This window comes from Peromyscus leucopus, chromosome 15, assembly GCF_004664715.2.
Source record: "Peromyscus leucopus breed LL Stock chromosome 15, UCI_PerLeu_2.1, whole genome shotgun sequence".
Lineage (NCBI taxonomy): Eukaryota > Metazoa > Chordata > Mammalia > Rodentia > Cricetidae > Peromyscus > Peromyscus leucopus.
Window position 1 is genome coordinate 57,329,400 of NC_051076.1, and position 23,882 is coordinate 57,353,281.

General features: G+C 49.5%; 1 protein-coding gene across 3 annotated transcripts; it reads right to left on the reverse strand.

Annotated features, from left to right (window-relative positions):
* Nucleotides 1-1,111: 1,111 nt before the first annotated feature.
* On the reverse strand, nt 1,112-23,259 carry Rab7b (RAB7B, member RAS oncogene family). Of its 3 annotated transcripts, none has more exons than XM_028876511.2 (6): nt 23,115-23,259; nt 15,995-16,062; nt 15,217-15,343; nt 14,500-14,715; nt 6,468-6,593; nt 1,112-3,547 (listed from the first exon to the last, which is right to left on the reverse strand). In XM_028876511.2, the coding sequence occupies exons 2-6, from the start codon at nt 16,045-16,047 to the stop codon at nt 3,470-3,472; spliced, it is 600 nt and encodes a 199-aa protein (XP_028732344.1). In that variant the 5' UTR covers nt 16,048-16,062; nt 23,115-23,259; the 3' UTR covers nt 1,112-3,469. The 3 variants fall into 3 exon arrangements, with proteins under 3 accessions (XP_028732344.1, XP_028732345.1, XP_037067324.1); XM_028876512.2 differs by lacking the exon at nt 23,115-23,259 and adding an exon at nt 16,371-16,449; XM_037211429.1 differs by lacking the exons at nt 15,217-15,343; nt 23,115-23,259 and adding an exon at nt 16,371-16,870.
* Between the last annotated feature and the right edge of the window lie 623 nt (nt 23,260-23,882).

The following is a 23,882-nucleotide window of genomic DNA, read 5'->3' on the forward strand; positions in this document are numbered from 1 at the left end:
GGGTACTAAGGGCCAGTCTTGAACTCAGAGTCACGGTGGGCTGAGGCAGCTCAGAGGGAGCCCTCATTTTGGATCACCTTAGTTCACTGTGGCTTGGTCAGCACATCTCCCAGTTGCAATGGGAGAGTTGTGAGTCTCCAGGCCCACAGGTCCCGCTCCCATTTGGAATATTTAGTCCATGCTCTGACTCTCTACAAGATGCGTGCCATGGGCTCTGTAAGGCTGTAGCGGAGCCTTGCCTTCAAGCTGCAGTGTGTCCAGCAGGGCCGGGCCAGCTCTCTGTCATTCCAGCTGAAAGCCCATGGCGTTCTCAGGACCAGTTCACGGGTGGGTGACCCGTCCTCAGGAGGACTCACCCTAATGTCGGGTGCTATTGCTGCGTGTTGAAATTCTTAACTTTTGAACAAGCTTGCTTCATTACAGGGTCCTGGAAATGAGGAAGTTTTTGTTGTCTGCGCTTACCCTGATGCCTTTTTTGTTTGTTTGTTTTTTGTTTTTTTCGAGACAGGGTTTCTCTGTGTAGCTTTGCACCTTTCCTGGAACTCACTTGGTAGCCCAGGCTGGCCTCGAACTCACAGAGATCCACCTGGCTCTGCCTCCTGACTGTTGGGATTAAAGGCGTGCGCGCCGCCGCCGCCGCCGCCGCCGCCGCCGCCGCCGCCGCCCGCCGCCACCACCACCTGGCACCTTGATGCCTTTTGTCGTTGTTTTTTGAGACAGGATTTCTCTGTAACCCTGGCCGTCCAGGAACTCACTCTGGGCCTTGAACTAAGATCAGCCTGACTGCCTCCCGCATGCTGGGATTAAAGGCGTGGGCCACCACAGCCGGCTCTTTTTTTCTTTTTCTTTTTCTTTTTGGTTTTTCGAGACAGGGTTTCTCTGTGTAGCTTTGCGCCTTTCCTGGAACACACTTTGTAGTCCAGGCTGGCCTCGAACTCACAGAGATCCGCCTGCCTCTGCCTCCCCAGTGCTGGGATTAAAGGCGTGCGCCACCACCGCCCAGCTCTTTTTTATTATTTTTTTTAAGTTGAAATGTGAACACTATAGTTTCTCCTTATCCAAGGAAGAACTCCTGGACCCACCACAGATGCCTAAAGTCACAATCCACACATACCTATGATCAAGTTTAATGAATAAATTAGGTACAGCAAGAGATGAACAACACTTGATAATAAAATAAATGATCATGAGTCTGTACAATAATAAAAATGATGGAGACGTATATTTCAAAAATATTGTACTATTCTCAACCTTATCCCTTTGTGGTGATATGGGATGATACCACATCTGTGTGATGAGATAAAGTGCGGTGAGTGACCTGGGCATTGTGACATGGCTCTAGGCTCCTATTAATAGAGGCATTGGAAATGACGAACGTTGATTGATATGACAGCTGAGACAGCTCCAGTGACTGGTGGGCGGGTAGCATATACACTATGGACACACTGAATAGAGGGATGACTGGCCTGGGTAGGACGGCACAGGCATTCATCACACTACTCCAAAGGACATGTGATGTGAACGTTGTGAGTTGTTTATTTCTGAAATTTGCTGTTTAATATTTTCGGTTCACAGTTGGCCGTGGGTAACTCAGACTGCCACCACAGACCGAGAAGGACTATTATTGTTCTATAAAGGATGAAAACAAAGGAGGCGCTTATTAATTGTTTGTACATTTAGATACGGTCCATACGTTCATTGTGATGCTAATGTTGATGCACACCCACACACCACACATCCCTTCACAGTCTGACTCCCAGGAGAGCCGTGTGTGTGTGTGTGTGTGTGTGTGTGTGTGTGTGTGTGTGTGTGTATGTGTGTGTGTGTGAGAGAGAGAGAGAGAGAGAGAGAGAGAGAGAGAGAGAGAGAGACCAGTGCATAGCGTTCACCTCTGAAGGACCCAGACAGTGGTCTGTTAGGGGTGCACTCTGTTCCTGTGGTTACTGCCCATGGTGGTTTGCTTTCTACTTCAGAGCTAGGCTGGGGGCAGACGGGGTTCTCAAGTCCCCTGGTTAGTGCCTTCATCACCTGCCCCTCAGAGAATCTTTCCAGTCAGGTGCTTCTTCCTACAGGTTAAGATTAACACCTCAGATCTGCTTTAGGATTCAGGAAAGGAGACTCCTGTGTAGGCAGGGAATGTCTGCAGTAGGCATGAGGCATGAACCTGACCATGGAAGACCCTGAAAGTTCACCCTGTCCACCTCCTTCAGACTGGGCCACCCTATCTGCGCTGCTGAAGCCAGGAGGGAAAAAAAAAAGGTTATATCCTGGAAACGTGGGCCACAGAATCCGTATGCTCTCCAGGTACGTCGCTCTGGGACTTGTCTCTGGTTTTGCTTTGTCGCCTGAATCAAGGATCTTGAAGTTTTTACCCAGGACACTTGAATTCTTACCCAACAACCCAGGTTCGACATTCCCGGAGCCTGGGAACAAGCCTTAACTGCCTACTTGACAGAAACAACCAGCTTTTCAAGTATCCTCAGAACAAAGGCCACAGCCTTGGAAGCAGAGGACACGTCTGCCCCCTGGTGGTCAGTCACCAAATCTTCACGGTGCCCTCTGGGGCCAGGGTTTCCTTGGACAGCAACTTTGAGTCCTCAGGTAGACTCTTCATATGGAATATAGCAAGCTGTCCGTCGCCCCAGGGCTTGGCCTCGCTGCTCCCTCTCCTGACATGCTCTTCCTGTAGCCGTGAGCCCAACTGTCACCTCCACAGGAAAGCCCCCTTGCACCCCTTTGTCTACAACAGCACCTCAGTGCCGTCATCTGTTCTGCTCCGTGCCTGCTGCCTCTCTTTCTCCAGATGTCCTTTGGGAGATAAGGACATGTGTTACCCGTGTCCTCAGTGCCGTGTACAGAGAAGGCACCAAAAACACTCGCTGAAGGAGTCAACGTGTGTGCCCGCAGCAGCAAGTGGGACTTGGGTGCATTGTCTGGTCCTCAAACCACAGTGGAATATGGGGGGCTGTGGGACCGCTGATCTGGCAGATGGGCACACTGAGGCCTGGTCAGTTATGGGAGCTGTTTGAGCCCCTGGGAAGCAGGAACAACAGCTTTCATCTCGCTTCCTCACTCCTCCCTGGAAGAAGCCGCAGGAGGTCTCAGGCCTGTTGGCTTCTGCCTGTCAGGAGTGAGTGGTCCATGTCCCGGCTCCTCGGCCTGGCTGCTGACGGAAGCAGAGCCACAGGGTCATCATCGTCCGAAGCTATAGGTCCGCAGGGCTCAAGGGAGCAGCCTGTCTGCAGAGATGAGCAGGACTGTGTCAGGGGAGGGGAGGCAGAAGAGCGTGAGCCATCCAGATTCCTGTGACGCCTTCTCTGGGGCCAGGATTTGCTGGTGACATTCTTTCCTGCTGCAGTGCCTCAGCCTCCCAGCTTGGCAGGGGCATGCCGGGGACTGGTGGGGTTGAGCTTGGAGTGAGTGGCCTGCACACAGCTGCAGGTAGGAGTCTGAAGGACGAGTCCAGGAGTCAGCAGCACCTGGTCTTTGGCTGGCCTGGCGAGAGCTTGATAGAGTCCACAAGGTGATTCTCTACGGTGCCTTGGTACTGGGGAGGAAAGAGGAGTCAGTATTCACAGCCTGCGGTCTAAAGAGCCCTGATACTTGGCTTCTCAATGGGCTTGGGAGCTGGGAATTCTGTCTTCCTTCTGTGATGTTGTTGGGAAACTGAGGACTAGAGGGGAAGCCCGTACCTTCCCACCTTCGCCCTTCCCTCTCTCTGTCCTGCCTCTTCCCAGGAGTCCAGAGTATTCAGTGGAAGGATTATAGGATCTCAGGTGCCTGGCTTCTAGTCAGGTCTCATAACTTCCCATTCCCCAGAAGGAACAATTGAGGTGAGTGACATTTGGGCTTGGGCAGAGATGGACAGCTGGCCCCTCATCTCTGATGGATACTCGTCCCCACAAACATTTCCATACCCCAATATTCTTTGTGCCTGGGCCCTTCCTGTCTCTTATGGCACCCGGAGGAGCCCAGCTGGCCTCAGTCCCCATCCCAGCTGTAGGGAGACTTGCCCTACCAGTTCAGTGTCTCCACGCCACTTTTCTCCCTCTCTGCAACTATCCAAACCCCTGTCCCAACAAACACCCAGAGAAGGCCCCTGCCCACCTAACAAGCCCCTTGGTGCCCACCCAGCTCTCTTTCTCCCATCCCTTGGATCCAGGGAAGGCCAGGAGTTCCTCAAGGGCATGGCTTTCTCTCTCTCTTTTTTAAAGACAGGGTCTCCCTATGGTTGGAAATCACAATCCTCCTTCCTCTGCCGTGGCTCTAAGGCCACGGGTCACAGAGACAGGAACGCAGCTGTTGCTGCTTCTGGATTTATTTTTATTTTTTAATTACGTGTAGTGGTGTGAGCCTACATATGGGCATGTGCATACACGTGATGATTCTCAAAGGGGGGCAGAGGTCAGGTGTCAGACCCTCTGGAGCTAGAGTTGTGGACGCTTGTGATCCACCTGACGTGGGTACTAGGAACGAAACTAGGGTCCTCTGGGAGAGCAGACGTGCTGTTGACCTCTCCTGCCTCACTCTTTTTCCCTCCGGAGCCTGAGTGCTGTGAGGCCCCATCCTGAACCCCCACGTGACATTTCGGGAAACGTTTACAGGATGGGACGTTTTTCATCTTATGCGTGGGGGAACAGGGTCAGGTCAGTCGTATGTTTTGACAGGTATGTACATAAAGCTGCTGGCACAGGACTTTATCCAGGTCAGTCTGAGTGCAGACACCGTGTCTGTGACCTCCGGGCCCCGGCTCAGACTCCTGCACAAGTATCAGGAACTGTGGTGAGCTGCCTAGCTCTCCATTTGCAGAGAAAGGATGTTAGCAAGAACAAGCATCGCTAACGGCCTCACGTGATGAAAGTGACATCATAGGAAGGATATACTTTAACTCCAATTTAATGGGAGGGAAAGGACACTCTCTCCCCTGAACGGACAGATGACAGCCACATATATACACTGGCCGTAGGCTGGGGAAGATTCCTTGTGACTGAGTGTCTGGCAATAATTGCGCCACATTATCTTGATAAGTTGTGATAAGCCGTCCTGGCTAATGGTCCAGGCATGCTCACCTGCTGCATATTCGGAGCCTGTTTTTCTGACTGTGGCAAAGCTACGCTCACCGACCATACACTGAGTACTCTCTGCTGTTCTTCCTCAGGAGGCAGTAATGGCTGGAGGCTGACCTGAGGTCCAGGCTGGGCCGTGGGAACGGAGAAAGCTCTTAACTTTCCTTGCGCAGCTGCTGGAGGCAAATGCTGCCTGTCCCTACCAACGGCGTCTTGGGACCTTCCCTTCAGGACAACATGGGTCATGCAAGTCAGTCAGTCACCTACAACGAGGTCGGCAATGGCAGCCATTTCCACCTCGGGGATGCCTCCAATCTCCTAACCATTCCTTGTTCATTTCCTCCACTTAAAATCATTGCTCTGGCAATGATTACTTTGTGTTTGTTTGAGACAGGGTCTCTCTCTATAGCCCTGACTGTCCTGGAACTCACTGTGTGGATCAGGCTGGCCTTGAACTCACAGAGATCCGACTGCGTCTGCTTCCCGAGTAGCGGGATTAAAGGCATGTGACACTACACCTGTCCCCCTCTCTTAACTCAAGGTGGCGGGACAAGGTCGCCAGATGAACTCCACATTGTAACACTAAAGTTCTGCCATTAGCCGGGCATGGTGGCACACACGTGTGACCCCAAACACTGTAGAAGTGGAGGCAGGGGACTGTGAATTAGAGCTTAGTCTGGACTGCAGAGTGAGACCGTGTCTCAAAGAAACACAATGAAAACATACAGAAGCAAAGCCCACAATTGTGCCTAGGTGGCCTTCAGTGGCCGCTCCCGTCACGTGGGCTGTCACTGGGCCCCTTCCCTGGACTCCATCACCAAGTCTGCTCCAACCATGCAGAACTGTGTTGCAGTCACTCATGTTCCTCGTCTTCCTCTTGAGTCTGAGAATCCCCAGCCGCCCGCACAGTGTCTGGGACACACGCCACACTCAACACAAGCTGCTGACGTTATCACATCGCAGCGCCTGGGTCTGTTTATCTTTTCGATCGGAAGCTGTCAGCAGCTCCTAAAGGCTGGAGATCCCACTTGACTTAATGCAAGCTTGGTTGGCTCCACCAGACTTCTGTCCCACAGTGAGGACTGGCTTAGAGACCACTTCTCAAATCCTCACTGAATTAGAATCCCCAGGCACCAGGCACAGGACTGACCTTTTAAATACTGCACAGGGGATTGGGATAGCTGGCCATATTTGGATACCAACCACTTGCTCCCAGGTACTTGATACCTCTGGCAAATGTGGCACCAGAATTTCTAAGCCCATCCAACTACTAAATAATTAAAAAGACGAATACTCCCATGCCCTCTGAGTCCTTACCCACACCCACATTTTCTTCCTTGGGAGATCCTGAGGACCCCTGCCTAGGGCAGCTCTGACGAGTTCCACCACCACATCACTTACCCTCAAGAGTGCCCGGCTGGCCAGAACCTCAAAGGCTTGTACCACATTGATGTCATTCTTGGCGCTAACTTCAAAGTAAGGCATGTCCTTCTCTTTACACCATCCATGGGCCACCTCCTGGGACACCTGAGGGAGAGAAATGATCACCGTGTCCGTATCGCTGTGGCCACAGCCGCTGCCCTTGTTGCTGCTGTGGTTTCGGTGTGGCCTGTTCCCTCCAGAACCCGGGCTGAAATTGCTTCCCCACGAGGACGATGCTGAGAAGAAAGAAGGTGAGACCTTGAAGGGAGACTAGGTCATTAAGAAGAACTAACACGGTACCAGGAGGATAGCTCAGTGGGCAAGAGTATTCCATGCCTAAGTGTGAGGACCCGAGTTCAAATCCCTGACACCCCCACAAAAGCTGGGTATGATCATAGATGCCTGAAATCCCAGGGCTGTGGGCCAGAGACAGGTAGATCCTGAGAAGTCACTGGCCAGTCAGCCTCCCAGACATGGCAGACTTCCAGTACCATGAGAGACTCTGTCTCAAGGGAACAAGGACATTCATGACAGAGCAGGACAGCTGATGGCCTCCTTGGCCTCTGCCCATGCATGGGTATATACTCCTTTCTCAACATGCACACACACACACACACACACACACACACACACACACACACACACACACGCACTCATGCCTGCCCCATACACATGCATATACATTTTATGAAGAGAAGATAAAAAGAGATCAGCACCCAAGGGAGTGAGGTCTCTTTTTTTGTGGGACTGAGAGCCGTCTGTCAGAAAGTGAGGCCACCCCTCAGCTTTTGACTCTCTCCCCTTTCTCTTCCGTTTCCTGCCACCACCACCCTCCCTCCCAACCATCACCCCAGCCCCCGTGATCACGGCCACCACCCCTCTTGATGACTGAGAGCCTCTCCTGTGTCTGCAGCTCCATAGTTTATCTTTTCAGTTCCTAACATGAATCTGTGAGGTGGGTGTTGCCAACGCCATTTTACATACAGAGGAGCACCTGGAGCAGTGGTTCTCAACCAGTGGGTCCTGACCCCTTTGGGTTGAACGACCCTTTCACAGGGGTCACCTACAGCCATCAGAAAATACATACATTTACATCAAAATTCATAAAAGTAGCACATTATAGTTATGAAGTAGCAACAAAAATACTTTCATGGTTGGGGGTCACCACAACATGAGGAACTGTATTCAAGGGTCGCCGCCTTAGGAAGGTTGAGAGACACTGACCTGGAGAATTACCTTTGCCCGGGATACACAGCCTGGGCAGGATTTGGACATGGACCTGGCAGAATTAGAGCCTGCTTCACTCTCTGGCTTCCTAAGGTCTGGCTAGAAGCTTCCTCCCAAGGTTGACTCCCTCTAAAGGAGACAGCCCCAACAGACACTGGGCAGTCAGGGTGGGAAGCGAGGGTTCCCTCTCTGCCTCCCTGCCGATGAGCAGATCTGTGCCAGGAGGGACTCTTTTCCCAGGGTAGAGCCCTGGAACAGTGAATAAGGCCCCCACTAGCTATGAGATGGATGCTGTTGGCTTGACTTCAGAGGCAGGAACACTGAGGCTCAGAGAGGTTTGGAAACATACCCCTGATCACACAGCTCAGGGGAGGCAGAGCATGGATGCAGATTCCCCTGGCATCTGAATTGCCCCTGGAGGACTCTTTGTAAGAACCTTGATCTTCTTTACTGTTGCCCCCACGAGACTCCAGGTTCTTCCAGTTCAGGCTCAGGACCTTTTTATTCTCAGCCCTATATGTGAGCGAGCTAAGAGAGGACATTGCTTCTAAGTGCAAACAGCTGGATGCAGCTGGGGGCTGCTGGGTATGCCCCACATCCTTCTGAATTACTTGGAGGGGTGACTCATACCAAGGAGTGTGATATCTCATTAGTTATTTAAAGGGGAAATTACTATATATCTCATATTTGCTGTGGCTGGTACTTTAACATTATTTAAATTTATTTAAGGGGATCAAGCTCGTTGTCCCAGAGAAAGGACCATTTGTGCCTTTTCCTGGAAAGGGCAGGCAGGGGGGATGAAGACCCCCCCCTTATCACACTGTCTCCCCATGCTTGCAGGTTCTGGGGACACCTATCTTCCTGAGATTATGAAGTACCACTGTTGTTCACTGTCTCTCTGGTTCCTGCCCTGCTGGGCTCAGGACTGGCAGGAATGCCCAGTGGCTCACGTCTTCTTTACACAGTGCCTCTATTGACCACCAGCTCTGGCATTGTGGGGTTTGCAACATAAAACTGTGGTCAGCAGAGCAAGAATGTCCAGGTCTCAGTTTTAGCCTCTGATGCCTAAGATTTTCCTGCCTTTGGGAAGAGGGACCCCAGCATTGGTGAGGAATGTTACCTCCTGTGGGACAGATGAATGGCCAAGATCTGTAAGCCATCAACAGTCCTTCTAGATTGGGGTAAGTCCTAGACTGTTTAGAGGGAGACTTGGGACGTCTGTACTAGTAACATGCAGATAAATGATCACTGGACATTAATACCTTATGCCTGAATAGCATCTTGAAGTAGTCATTAGATGTTAGCACCTTGTACACTGGTGTCATCCTGTATACTCAAAGTGCTTTGGATCTTTCAAAGACTTACACTTCTTTATGTCCAGCCCTCTCCACCTCCCATCTCCCCAGATGCTGAATGTTTAACTGCGACTGTTAACTGGTGCTCAGGAGTTACTGTCAACTGTGAAGGGAGTGCAAAGTGACTGTGTCTCTATGGCATGGTCTGTAGGGGACACTTTTTTTTTCTTAAAGATTTATGTATGTATGTATTATGTATACAGTGTCCTGCCTGCATGTATCACTGCAGGCCAGAAGAGGGCACCAGATCTTACTGTAGATGGTTGAGAGCCACCATGTGGTTGCTGAATTGAACTCAGGACCTCGGGAAGAGCAGCCAGTACTCTTAACCTCGGAGTGATCTCTCAGGTCCCTGGAGGGCACTGTTTTTACATCAAGGCATAACAAGCAGAAGCCCGCGACTGCGTCCGAGGCTGATCACTCACCGAGGGAGCTTGGGAGACATGCCGTTGGTTGCAGCTGCAGAGGCAGCTCTGCTGTCCCTTCCTTCGAAGCAGCAGACCGTGATGGAGCGCGTCCTTCTGGTCAGACCCACATTCATCTTATCCCCCGCCCCCTTTCTGATGGGTCTCGAAAATGACTGAGCGGAATCTCCAGAGCATCAGTCGAGACTATGCTACAGCGGCCTCTTTCTGAGTCTCCAGCCCCGTCCCTACAGAGGGCTGGCTGGAGAGAAGCCACGGAACAGCACTTTTAGTTCTCTCTGCCAATTCCAGCCGTGACTTCATGACTTTGAGGATCATCTTGCCTTTTATTTACGAAATATAATAGTTATTTATAACTTAAGCTCAGAGAACTCTAAAAGCAACTCCAAGACGTGGTACCTGGAGACGACTGTTACTTTCACACGATTCCCTTTTGCTTACAATGGGCTGTTAACATTTGGTTCTGCTCACTCATTGAGAACCAGTGTTTGACAAAAACTAGCCCAGATTGCAAAAAAAAATTATTTTTTTATTTATTTTACTGTGTGTGTGTGTGTGTGTGTGTGTGTGTGTGTGTGTGTGTACACCTGTGGACATCAGAGACAGTTGTAGGAGTCAGCTCTCTCCTTCCATCACGTCTCTCCCAGGATTCAAATTCAGGTAGTCAGGCTCTGTGGCCTTTACTGCTGAACCGTCATATGGGCCCCTATCTGCATAATTTTGGTTTTGATGCGTTCTCCTTGTATAGAGAGAAAATGATTGTTATATAAATTTAAAATTAGTATATCTGGGGGCTGGAGAGGTGGTTCCGCCGTTAAGAACCTTTGCTGCTCTTGGAGAGGACCTGGGTTTGGTTCCCAGCACCCATATGGCAGCTCAGTTACTGACTGTAACTCTGGTTCCAGGGGATCCGATGCTGTTTTCTGGCCTCTGCAGGTACTGCATGTATGTGGTGTGCTTACATGCATGTAAGAAAAATACTCGTACATAAAATAATAAATAAAACTTTAAAGGAATCAGCATATCTGATACTAGTTAGTAAACCTCCAAGAATAACCAACAGTACTGTAGGAGACACCATCCCAGTTCCATTGGTGGTAGGTCAGAACTCACACTTGTGCATGGATTAAGGCATTAAAGTTCCAGAGAATAAATCCCCCACAGCTCAGATGTTAGAGTCCCTTTCTCACAAACCAAGATTTTCCACTGTTGACTTCTGTGGAAGGTTTTTTTTTTTTTTTTTTTTTTTTAAAAAACAAAGATAAGCCAGTAATTTCTTTCAAATTATTCTGGCTATATGTGTGTTTGCATATGTATGTGCATCTTTATTGTAGTAAGATACACACCACATATAATTTAATACTGTAGCATTGTTTAACCACATAATTCAGGGCATTAAGTATATGCCTACTGTTGTATGACCATCATCATTACTTGAGTCCAGAATTTCCTCCTCCCAAATCTAGCAATGTATTTTTAAACACTTATCTTCCTCTAACTAAGTAGGAAAAACTAAGCCAGGTGGCGGCAGCTCATGCCTTTAATCCCAGCACTTGGAAGGCAGAGGCAGGAGGATCTCTGTAAATTCAAGGCCAGCCTGGTCTACAGAGTGAGTTCCAAGACAGCCGGGGCTACACAGAGAAACCCTCTCTTGAAAAAACAACAACAACAAAAGTAGGAAAATCTACTTTTCCAGACCATTTCCTAAGGAAGATACAATTACAATTTTTCCATCAACCCTCAAATAATATAGGGAAATCCATCCTCTGGTTTCCATGGCAGAGAAGAGGTTGGGGTGGACCCGGGGCATACAGGGAACATGGCGGACCATCAGTGGGCCACTCAGCCGGGGTGTTGAGAAAGATGGCGCCTACTCCCTCAGCTTTGTTTCAGTGAGTGCAAGCTTCCCTAGATACAGTCACGTGGCTAGTCTTTATTTTCCTCATCCCACCCAGGGCTTAACAATCTCTTTGCTAAGTCAGCATCAGAGTAAGGAGATGTGAGGGCAGGAGCCGCCACCGCCGGTCCTTAGTTCTTGGCCCTAACAATATGGGGTCTTTGTGGTAAGTCTCTGCACTTTCTCCTCCCACTTCCTCTTCCCTGAACTCATTTCCTTGTTGTGCCGTACCTCTTACCTCCAGTTCCTAGGCCACCTCCCTCCGGACCTTTCTTCTGGGCCATCTTGCTCACAGACGAACTCCCTTCATCTTCCCCAAATCATCCTTTATCTACCCCATCTGGCTGACTCTGGCTTCTCCTGGTGTCTCAGTCTTCCTCTCACCATCTCTATTGAGGGCATTACCCTGTCTTCCTCTCCAAGGATGATGTAGGATTGCCTAGTGTCTCGTTGTTTCTTTCTCCCCCTTATTCTTCTCTAATGCAAAGCACATACAGGCTTGGCTTGGCTCAGACTTCTGTCTTAGGAGTCATCAGCCCCCTTCACCATCCAGGCGCCCCCCAGTCATTGAACATTCGAAATCTGTTTCCTTTCTTCGTCAACACAAGGCTGCCACGACTCAAGGGAGCCAGAGTTCCTTCTCTGCTTCTCCATCTTCTTCACAGAATCAGGTCCGAATACAAACCTAGCCTTCCTTTCTGTGGCCACCACTTTCTCTCTTTTCAACTTCTGCATGCCCATCCCATCCTGCTCCCTAGTATCTGATGCTCCAACTACCCCGCCCCCTTTCCTTCAGGTTTCCCGGGAGCCCTCCCACCCCCACCCTCTGATTCTCTTGCTTGGAAAAGCTGCCGTCCCAGGTCCCTGGTTCCTAGCATCTGCTCCAGCAGGGCTGTGGAAACACTCCCAGTGATGCTCCTTCAAGCTCACAGCCTCCTCCTTCAGCTGAGCGCTTCGTGTTTCATCAATTCTGGTCCTTGTCCTTCCCCAGCAGCTCATCCTCTCCTGTTTGGATTTAATCCAGTAATCAGAATCCAGCCCTAAATTGTATTAATTTGGAGTGGATGAAATTTAGAGAGATTCTAAATGGCCCATCTTGACCGTGATTCTTAAGCTTCCTTTTTGGCTTCCTTCCTCACTGGAGGATGGTACCTCTTACTTCACTGAGAAAACTCTCGCCCCCTTTTCCTGAACTCCCTTAACTTGACCTTCAGATATAGGAAAGGGATGTTAAAATGGATGTTTGGATCTCAGCCTCGTAAGCTGATAGACTTCAGATGTGCAGTGGGATGGCCTTGGGACCACGCATGTCTCCAAGGGTTTATGACAAAGAATCTCTTAGATGACACTAATACCCACAACATAGACACAAAAGGCTTGCAAGGGAGGATTGGCTAGAACTCTTTTGGAGAAAGCTGTAGTGTACATATAATTACACCTGCCTCCCCTAGGAGTCGGGAGAGGGCCTCGAGGTTGGTCATAGCATATGGCCTCTGAAGCCTGGTGGCTGTGACAGACTGGGGTCTGGCACAAACCTGCAGGTTCTAAGGTGAAAGGTCATGAGGTGGAGAGAGAACTGGCTCCTGAGAACATGGCCAGAGTGCCTGAGTATGCCTAGGCTAGGCGTGGGTTCCACAGAGGGGCAGCAGGTTTGGAGCTACCAAGAGGATTGATTGAAGCTGAAGGAAGAAAGCAGGAGAGTGCAAGAGACTTGTTTCTTCTGGGCACCATGGAATGTCACCCAGTTAGGGGGTCTGAAGGACCCAAAGGAATGATTCACAGAAGAGGGGCCTTACCACACCTGTCAGGCCGGAGAACTCCAAGCTGTACCACAAAAGACCCACAAAACAAGGACTGTCCTGTTCCATGACCACTTCTCAGTCTTCCTGCTTCACCCCAGAGCTCCCATCTGACCTGAGCAGGTGGGGACTGTGGACTTGTAAAGCGGACAGTGAAGTCCCCATGGCAGCTGGTCCAGAGCGGGAAGAAAGGGAGACTTGGATTCCCGTCTGAGACAGGATGTTCCACGGACACGCAGTTTCCAACCTGAACTGGCCACACAGATCGGGAGACTTGTCTCCAGTTCACACTTCTGCCCTGCAGTTTTGTTCTTAGGTATCCCAAAGCTTGCCGGTTCCCTAGCTGCTTCAGGTTACTCTCCCAGCTTCTCAGATTCTGGATGCCCAAGTCAAACACATCTTCCTCTCTGAATAGGGAGCTTCCTCTCTGCAGGTGAGTGCAGCTGGAAGTACCCTTCTGTCTCCTCCCTTCTCCGGACCACCCTGTACTTCGCAGTACTAAGTTTTGGTTCATTTCTCTTGCGGCTTTCTGTTTGAACCATGGTGAAAACAGAGTTCCATCACAATGACTCAGTTCCCCTTCAACGCTTTTCCATTAGAAATACCGAAAGAATGTGGTTCTAACGGCTCCTTTCGGTGTTATTTGGGCTTCAATTGGCACAACATACCATGTCTTAATTTTTACAAATCAACACAACCTCTATTCCTTCTTTTGGTAGCAAGGAAGGGTTGGGAGAACTTTCCACTCAATAGCCCTGTGATGGCCACTACCACACAGGAGGGCTGCTGCAGGCATTGGGGTAGACCAGTTGTCTAAAGGCTCATCGACTACCCTGGCTATATATGACTCAGTGAAAAATTATTGATTGCCTAGGAAATTTGTAGATCTGAAAACTGATACCTTCAGATCCCACTGTGATTCTAGGCAGAAATCCTGTTCTAAGACTAAATCAGATTCCTCCAAGACCTGACTTCTGGCTCCTCTCAGGTCCTAAGTCTCCTACTCCTTGTTACTTGTGTCTCAGTTTACATCATCCTGTTTCTTTAGCCTAGAACCCATTTCTTCTAGGAAGCTAGCTCTCTATTTTGGACTTAGGCATCCCTTTGTTCTGATCTCCAAATCTCCAAAGTGTGTAACTATCATTGCCTTTTCACATTGTACCATCATTGTCACTCTTAGACGGTGGAGTCCTTGAAGGGAGGACTCTTTCAGCACTGTATGTGAGGCCTAACACAGCATCTGGTATGCAGTTGTTACATAGTTTGTTAATGGATGAATGAGTGAATGAATGAATGAACTCACAGTACCTTCCTGTCTTCCAGATCGATTTTGTTCCCAAGCACCACCATGGGATACGACTGCTCCATGGGGATGATCTTTGCCAGGACGTCATCCCTCCAGATATCCAGGGCTTCAAAGGACTCTGGATCAGTGACATCAAACGCCAGGAGACAGCCATCGGAACCTTTGTAGAACGTTGATACCATGGAGCGGAAGCGCTCTTGACCACCTGTGTCCCAGATCTGGAGAGGAAGAGCAGCACCCCACAGGCTCTGATGAGTGGCTGAAGGGAAACCCAGCAAGGCTGTATCATACCAAAAGCTTCATTTCTGGAAGGGGAAAGCCTTGGTGTAGGTGTGCATGGTCCTTCCCCATTCAGACAGTGCATCCCTCCCACTCACATACACCACCACAGCTCTTAGCTCTCACTCTCTCTCTAGGTTATCAGGGCAGGGGTTGCTATCCCATCCCCTAACAATAGTGTCTTTGGCTTTGTAGGTCACCCGTCTCTGTTACATTATTCACCTCTGCTATAGTAGGTAAACAAGTGGGTGTGTCTGGGCCCCAGTGAAGAGACTAGAGTTAGCCTGTGAGTTGAACTTTGCTGATATCTCTCCAGGTCCTCTGAACTTCTAGTACGCTTTGCTATGTAAGTGGGTGACTTTCAGGTGTGTGTGTGTGTGTGTGTGTGTGTGTGTGTGTGTGTGTGTGTGTGTATTTCAGAGACGGAGGGGAGTGCTCACCTGGAGCTTCAAAGTTGTGTCATCCAGTATGATAATTTTGGAGAGGATGCTGGCCCCCAGGGTGGTCTGGTATTCCTCAAAAAATGTTTTGTGTACATATTGGTGAAGGAGAGAGGTCTTTCCCACACTAAGAGAAAAAAAATCCACATATGGTAAATGCATACCTATAAACATACACACACACACACACACACACACACACACACACACACACACACACACAGCTATGCCGTTGTTAGGACATTACCATGCTCTTTGCAATGCAGTCCTTCCTTGAGCCTTTGATAATTTTTAATCAAAGTTGGAGTTTAGGAACAGACTCTGGTACATGAGTGACTTGAGGTTGGAGGAAAGACAACAGTACATACCCTAGGATGGGCTCAAGGGTCTCAGGAGAGAGTTGCTCAGATTCTGAATTTCTAGTGTTAATGGTCTAGATGCACCCTTTGGAGGAAAACGATTGGGAATAGTTTCTAGGAGCAGGAACCAACCAAAGTGAGCAGTTTTGGATAAGACTGAGTGTCCCACAACAGTGCTCAGATTTGTTGGGTGTGGCAGGCGGTGGGAGGACCCAGAGATGCTGAATGGTTACATAGCCAGTTATCACACGGCTGGACCCAAGCCAAGAATGTTTTCCCTTCCTCGAAGCAGGATGCACTTAGCTGCTGCCCTCTGACTCGGGAAGGGTCCCTTGGAGGTAGGAGCACAACCTGGAGGCCTTACTGCTCCCAGGCAAAGCTGTTTTCCAGTGAACTCACAGCAGCTGGGCTTGGCTTACCCAAGAGCGCCAACGATGATAAGTTTCAAGTCCACTTTCTTTCGGGGATTCATGAGCAGCTTCAGAGCCTGTGGGCAAACAGAAGTCATTTTCACACTGGCTCGCCTTGCTTGTGGCCATTGTCACTGAGGCTAAGCCTCCCACACCCAGTCACTGCAGCCCACCCCTCCCACGTGTCCTCCAGGACACCTTCCGAATAGTATTTAGCATGCTGTGACTCCTTTCAGATCTGAGCTCTGTTTTCCTCTGGTTTATCAGGATCTCTGTCCTTGGCTAAGGACTCCAGTGAGGCTGTTCTCCTGAAGGACACACATGACTCAGCACCCTGTACACACCCTCCCCTTACATTGCCTTGCCAAAGTTGCAGATCACTCACCCCTCAGCTCTTCAGAGTCCTGCTCTGGGAGGTAGCCCAGAGTGCCAAACAGCAGGACAGATCTGAACAGAGACCTCGTGCACACAGCACAGCCTAGAGCCAGGAATGGAGGCCGGTGTGGGAAGAGGGGATGGGGTGGGCAGGACAAGGGGTCCATTGTCAGGACTGCCTGGAGCCTTTGGATGGACGAGAGCCCCTCCCCCAGCCAAAGTGTGCCGTGCTTGCAGAATCACAGGGCTCTTTGCTGAAGCTGGAAAGGGTGAAATCAGTATATGTTTCTGGAAAGCTACTTGGCAGCATGTGTGGGGAGCCTCAAAATAGTCCTGACCTCTGCTTCTAGGAATTTTTCTTACGGAAGTCACCAGGAACTTGAGCAAAGACTTCAAGACCGTCCCGCCAGCACTGCTTATAAACACCCACAGCGAAGAAGTAGTTAGGCCAGGACACATGAAGGATTACTTAGTAGTCATCAGAATGGAGTATTTGAAATATTTTATTATATGTGGGAAAATATTCATGCTTTATAATTTGACTGAAAATCATTGCTAAATTATGTGTGCAATATCAGCTAAATGTTGACTACTATCACAATTGCATTAATTTTTTTTTTCAGTGTTGGGGATTGAATCCAGAGCTTTGTGAATGCTGGGTAAGCATCATATACACAGCTCCCATGAAATACAGAATGTATACATTGTAATATAGTCAAATCCAATTAATACGTGCACCACTGAATATAAGCAAATGTACCCCTTCCCTGTGAAGAGAACACAAGCACATCCCGAACTTGACACTGGGAGCATCCAGGATGAAACATGTAGGACCCTACTCCAGGAAACATCAGGGAAGAAGGAACAGGGACCGAGCGACACTAGAAAGTGTTCCCAAGACACAGAAAAGGTATGGTGCTGACAGTATGGCGAGCCTGAAGAAGTGAAGCGTATGGTGTGTAGGGGGTGATATTTCCTAGGAGAGAATGAAGTAAGAAAATTCTGGGGATGAGAATGGAAAAGGTGATTGATTTGCTTCAGGACAGCAAGACTGAGGTGGACTATCCCATTTCATTCATTCATTCATTCATTCATTCATTCATCCATTCATTCATTCATCCATTCATTCTTCATTCATTCATTCAATCAATCAATCATTATTATTCTTCTAGCTACTTGGCAAAAACTCCCCATCTCCCAGGGACGTAGAGGCAGGGAACTAATGATACTAACCAGGGTTGGCATACTGCAACAATGTTGCTGCTTACAAAGGTAAGCAGCTAAGAAGTGGCAAAGAAGTCTTGGAAGGGGCGGGTCTCTGAGCATCAGTTATCTCTTCTCAAGGGGCCTGAGAGCAACTGAGTGTTGTTTCCTAACACTTTGGTGCAGTGTGTTAACTTATCTTGAAGGACCAATACAGTATCTTAAAAAGATTTAGAGGCTGGGCGGTGGTGGCGCACGCCTTTAATCCCAGCACTCGGGAGGCAGAGCCAGGCGGATCTCTGTGAGTTCAAGACCAGCCTGGGCTACCAAGTGAGTGCCAAAGCTACACAGAGAAACCCTGTCTCAAAAAACAAACAAACAAACAAACAAACAAACAAACATAAAAAGGACTTAGAGTTTCAAAATGGAGGCAGAAAATGGATGGACAAACTCCAGCAATGGCCGAGCACGGGCAGTGGGTTGTACCACCCTTTGCGCAGCAGGCTAGCCTCACCATAGCCATGAGGTGAGTGCAAACCGGGCCCAGAGAAGGGCCACTCCACTGGGGATATGGCACAGCACTACTACAGTTCTGGCTTAACTTGAAGAAGGCTTCTATCCCTAGCATACAAGCGTGGTGCGGGGCGGGTGGGGGTGGGGTGGGGGGGGGGATGGGATGGGGGTGGGGGGGGCGAGTCTCTCATAACTCACATATCACACTGGTGGTGGTAACTGGATGAGCTAGTGCTTGAACGGAAGGCCAGGGAAAGCTCTTCGGTGCCGTGGTGTCTTCAGATCTCCAGAGTTTGAAGCCCTGGGGTCTGTGTCCACCAATGCATAGGGCGCTGGGCTCAGACTTGTTGTGCTGGACAAAGCCTTAGGCGCACTGGGAAAAGGCAGCTAGGGGGCTGAAGAGGCTTTGTTAGAGCAAGGGACCTGGGGATGCTGAGCAGGAGCTGTATGTGAGGGACCCACGCTTCAGTGGACAGGCGGCATGTGGAGGTGAGGGAACGGGTCACACACATCGCCAGGGTGTGCCACACTCCATATGCTGACATTTGTTGGTCAGACGCTGTGCTGAGAGCATTGAAAATATGCAAACAGATAACAGCCCACGGTGTGGGTTAAATGAATTAGTGTGCTGTTGTGGTACATTTACTGGCACAAATTGAGGGTTTTTAAAAAGAGCGTTAAGGTCTTGAAGCACTAGCTGTTTTAGCGCACACATGGTATCTGTGGGGTTGCCACTGTTATTATCTCTGTGTCACCAAGAACTAAATGTTTCCAGAAACTAATTTAGGAGTTCCTAACAACACACACTCGGTAGTGCGGGAGCCCGGGTTGGAGCAGAGATTTGGATCCAGGCCCAGCTCTAGAGACTGCCTGTGGTAGTTGGTACTGATCATCAGTTTGGGAGGATCCAGCATCACCTGGGAGACAAACTTCTGGGCACATCTGTGGGTGAATTTCTAGACTGAGTTAACTGAGGTGGGAAAATATGCCCTAAATATAGAGGTACCATTCCACGGTCTAGGATACATGGATATGCATACTGAATACATACATACATACATACATACATATGCGTATGAACACAGAGAACACAAACTGAGCGCTGACATCCACCTCTCTGCTTGCTGGCTGCAGATGCAGTGTGAGCAGCTGCCCAGACTCCTGCTTCTGTGCCTCCCCATCCATGATGGACTGTTCTCTCAAACTGTGAGTCTAAATACGCCCCGATTTCCTCAAATGCTTTGCCAGCCACTTTATCACAACAATGAGTGCCACTGGGGTACCCATACTCCAGGGAGCCTGCTAGGCAAATACTCTGTCATAGAACCCCACTCTCATACCTTTTTGAGGTGAAGTCTCATGCCATTTCCCAGGCTGGCCTCAACCCAGCAATCCCCTGCCTTAGACCCCCAAGTATCTAGGATTGTAAAAGTGTACCACTGTGCCAAGAGACTTTGCCCTTAAGTGGAGATGAATGAGATTAACACAGCTTGGCCCTTAAAGGCTCCATCACAGCACATGTTGCTCTACCTGGATGTCCACCAACAACACGCTTTCTTCTTTAAAAATTAAACTAATTAAAAAATTCATATATGTGTACTATATTTGCACCATTTTCCCCTACCCTGCATCCTCCTTCCAACCCTTCCCATGTTTCCAACCCTGTCCCCATTCCCTCTCAAATTGATGCTCTCTTTTAATGGCAGACTTTCTATACAAATGCCAGTCCATATCGATTCTGAAATATAAGGTCATTTAAAAAAGGATAAAGTGATGACGCGCGTGAGCATGCACACACACACACACACACACACACACACACACACACACACACACACACGATAATTGAAGTAAAAAAGAAGAGGCAATCTGAGTATTTGACAGAGTGAGAGCGACCCAGATTATCAGGAACAAGCACCAGCTCACCGAGTGTGTCTCTGTGTTTAATTCTACACGTGTGTGTCCCGGAAACACACAGATAGAAACATGCCATCTAAGGAGAGACAGAAAAAGGAGGCAGAAGAGACCACTAGTTCTCATTCTATCTCAAGTGTCCATATTTTTAAAAATTTATTCTGCAATCTTAGTTTCTGTAACTTAAAAATATCAGAAAAAGACTTAACCTCTTTTTTTTTTCTCCCTCAATCCCACCCTGACTTAACCTCTCCTTGCAAAGCATGTGTGACTGGGTGGCTGCCCAGAGTCATCTGAGTGTGATTTCCTATTTGGATGAATCACTGTGACTGGGGTGGAGGTCGGGGGAGGCTGCCTCATACCAGGCAATGACCGTGACTTTTGGGGTCAGAGAACCCTCTCTCTTCCCTAATCTATCCACCTGTGACCTTGAGCCCTGAGTATTACTAACTTTTCTATTCTCTCCTGGATAAAATAGACATGACTTATGGCTGTGGCTTCCTCTGAAGATGGCATGTGTGTGTCATGTTATGACAGCATAACAGGACCCCAAAGTTAGGGAAGATCTAGATAACATGTTGCTTAACACCTTTGTGGGGTGAGGGTTGGTGGAAGAGGTCCTCAGATCCAGTTTGCAGAGGTTGCCATTTTTGATGATGTAAACGTGTCCACTATGGCTGCTTTCAAATTACAGCATGCATAGTCCTGGAAGGACCTCGATGTAACTTGATCTAGCACTGGGCAGTGCTAGGCTCCTGGGAAACAGCCAGACATACCCTGAGCGCTTGTTCCTCTCACTGGGGGTAGTTTCTTCACCCACAAAAATGTTCAATTCCTCTGCAAATGCCAGGCATTGGAAGGGGCGGTGTTGGAGGGGGTTTCGCTTGCTTCCTCTGATCCTTGTAACTTCTCCACCCCTTTCATTGTCCTGATCCCCTTTCCAGATGTGCCTTGGAACTGCTCTGCCACCAAAGACCCCTGTACCCTGATCCCAGAAAACAAACAAACAAACAAACAAACAAACAAACAAAAAAACGGTGAACATTCTACGAGCCTGACTTCTAAAAATAGCCTGGATCTTTGGTTCAGCTCAAGACCCGGGCTGACCCAGTTGGAGGAGCTGGTTTGGGGGCCGTCAGCACGGGGCTTTCTTGACTACTCCGGGTTTCAGATGGTAGCTGAGGTCCTTTCCCCTGTCCTCCACCCCTGGCTGGGTTGTAGCAACAACGTCCTTTTCAGCCTCATTCTAGTCGCTGCTGGGGGAGCTTCAAAGAGGGAAGCTGGGGATCTCCCTATCAACAAGGCTGAGTCATCTTCTCTTCTACTGAACAGTGAGTAGCAGGCTTGGAATGCAGGACCAGCCCAGGCAGCCCAGCCCACACAGAGCAGGACTCCTCCAGAGCGGGACTCCAGAGGGACCACCACTTCTCAGCTCTTCCCAGCCAAAGCCCGGCCTGCCCATTTGCTACAAAGCAAGGAAGACTGAGTTGCTGCAGAGCCCTCGGGCCTATGATCAGTCCGCAAGAACTCTTGAGGGTCTCAACCTTCACCTTCCCTCCCTCTCCCACTGGCTCCAGGCAGGACCCAGCATAGTCTTCTTGCCTTGCTTGTCCTGGGTGGGGTCTCAGGGAGACCAGCGAACAGGGGCGGCTGAGAATTCCACAGCAGGCCCAGTCTCCCTGCCCAGTGTACAATCTACCCCAGATTCTGGTCTTCCCCACAGTGTTTCCTCTCCCCCTGACACCCCGTACCACAGTCACCCTAAAAAACAAAAAATACTGGGACCCACAGGCTGAGTGTGAAGGCTTCTGTTTAGTGAGATTCCCAGGGAACATGAGGCTTTGTTGCCTGCAGGGATCACTTGAGAGTCGGCCTCACCCACCCAAATCCTTGCAGGTCCAAACCTGCTTCCTCCACAAAGTGCACCCACAGCGCTGCTTTCAGAAGGCTGAGCATTGGCCTTCTTTAACTTCTTTGGGGAGGTGTTTGTCCTGTTCCCCAGGTAGACTGCCTGTACCCTAGACTGCGCCTCTTATCTCTCTGTATTCCCGTCCCCCAAAATGCATGTTGACTTAAGCTGGGAATGCAATGATGCATCCCTCCGTCCATGCATCTGTCCATCCACACACCCATGTAGTGCACGCCTGCTATTCAGTAGCACACTATATGTCTAAGAATACTCAGAAACTGGTATCTCCATCGGCTCTTTGTAGTAGGGGATTGATCAATAAGCCCAAAGCAATCATTTTTTTATCAATACACAATGCCTCGCAATTTTAGAACACTTGCATTTTACAAAACGCTATTATAGCCCAGTGGATTCTGGGGTCAGAAACTAGCTGGTGGGCTGGCAAGATGGCTGAGCAGGTAAAGGCACTTACCACGCAAGCTTGATGATCTGAGTTTTATCTTCAGAACCCATGTAAAGGTGGAAGGAGAGAACCCACTTTACAAAGTCGTCTTCTGACTCTACACGTATGCTGTGGTAAACATGCACACCCATCATGCATACAAAACATCACACACACACACACACACACACACACACACACAACAACAACAACAACAACCAAGATTAGCAGCCAGCTTAGAGTAGAACCAGGTCTGGCTGTCCAACTCCATTCATTGGCTCATGTATTATGGCTCTTTGCCAGAAGAAAATACAGATTAGAAAAAGAGGGATGTTTTCCTACTTTGGGAGAGCTTGTCTTTCTCTGATAGCCCCCACATCTACATCCCAGAAGGCACCCTGTCTGTGTGCCAAGGAGATGCCAGATGCTGCAGGATCCAGCCGTCTTGGAAAGCTTCAGTTTCTGGCATTCCCTGCAGGTCTAGGGGCGTAGTGCCATCCTCCTGTGACTGAGCTGCTGTGTCCTGTCTGGCACTGCTACAGAACCCCGAGCTGGGCCCCAGCTCCCTGTGACTGGGAGGGAAGTCCTTTCTTCACCACACCCAGGAGCTGTCTGCAGGGCAGGGGTCTTCGGGCTGCATTAAAACCCTGCACCTGCCACATTCTGATCCCCACACCGTTGTTTCTACCCCGGACAGTTCTGGAGCTGCTGGGCACATGGGAGGACAGATAGGCTGCCAGGACACTCACTGCCACAGGCTGCAGGTCACTCACCTCACACAGGTGGAAGTCCTGGGTTTGGGCCTCTCTTCCCCGGAGTGGCAGTTTCAATCTGGCCAGTTTGAGACCGTCAGAGGGTTTGGTAAGAGGCTACTTCCCTCTGAGTTTTCCTTCTTCTCTCTGCTGTGCGCAGACTTGGGAAAGTTGCAAAAGAGGCTGGGCCTGGGTGACCTCAGCTGTGTGGGTGGAGGAGGTGGAGTGGATTGGGAGAGCAGCGAAGCTTCAGAGCTGCCTGGATGTAGGGCACCAGGAATATTTACTTCATAAAGGATTCTGGTCCCAGGGGATGAGGAATGGCAGGCCTGAGTTGGGAACTTTTGGACAGAGGGCCTGCAAGGTGACATGTCCCATCTATGGGCTTGTAGGAACATCTGCCTCTGTTCATGGGAGTCCCAGGAAAGAAACCTTTACTGTTTTCCATACACTCATGGAGCAGATTTGGTCCAGTCACCAGGGCACCAGTAAGGTTGGAAGGAGTTCTGATCTTAGGCCTTGCCCTCACCCTGCACACCCCTCACACCCTGGCACACACACACAGAGAATATACACATACATCCCTGCACAACACATACATAGCACACATATATTTTGTATGCACACCGCACATCCCTTGTGCCACATTCCTTATATACACACTACATGTTCCTCACAACTCACACTCTGTACCCCCCACACCCCCCACTCACTCACATAAAATAAACTCACCACCCACACCATATCAGGCTTGTAAGAGGTAAGGCATGTCCTGGCACCCCAACCCCC

Coding starts and splice junctions, on each gene's coding strand:
- Rab7b (XM_037211429.1), bottom strand. CDS start 16,527: ATGGACCCCTTGTCCTGCCCACCCCATCCCCTCTTCCCACACCGGCCT. Junction 6,594..14,499: donor TCGATCTGGAAGACAGGAAG/GTACTGTGAGTT, acceptor TCTCTCCCTCAG/GTGTCCCAGGAGGTGGCCCA. Junction 3,548..6,467: donor CCAGCCGGGCACTCTTGAGG/GTAAGTGATGTG, acceptor TTTCCTCCCCAG/TACCAAGGCACCGTAGAGAA.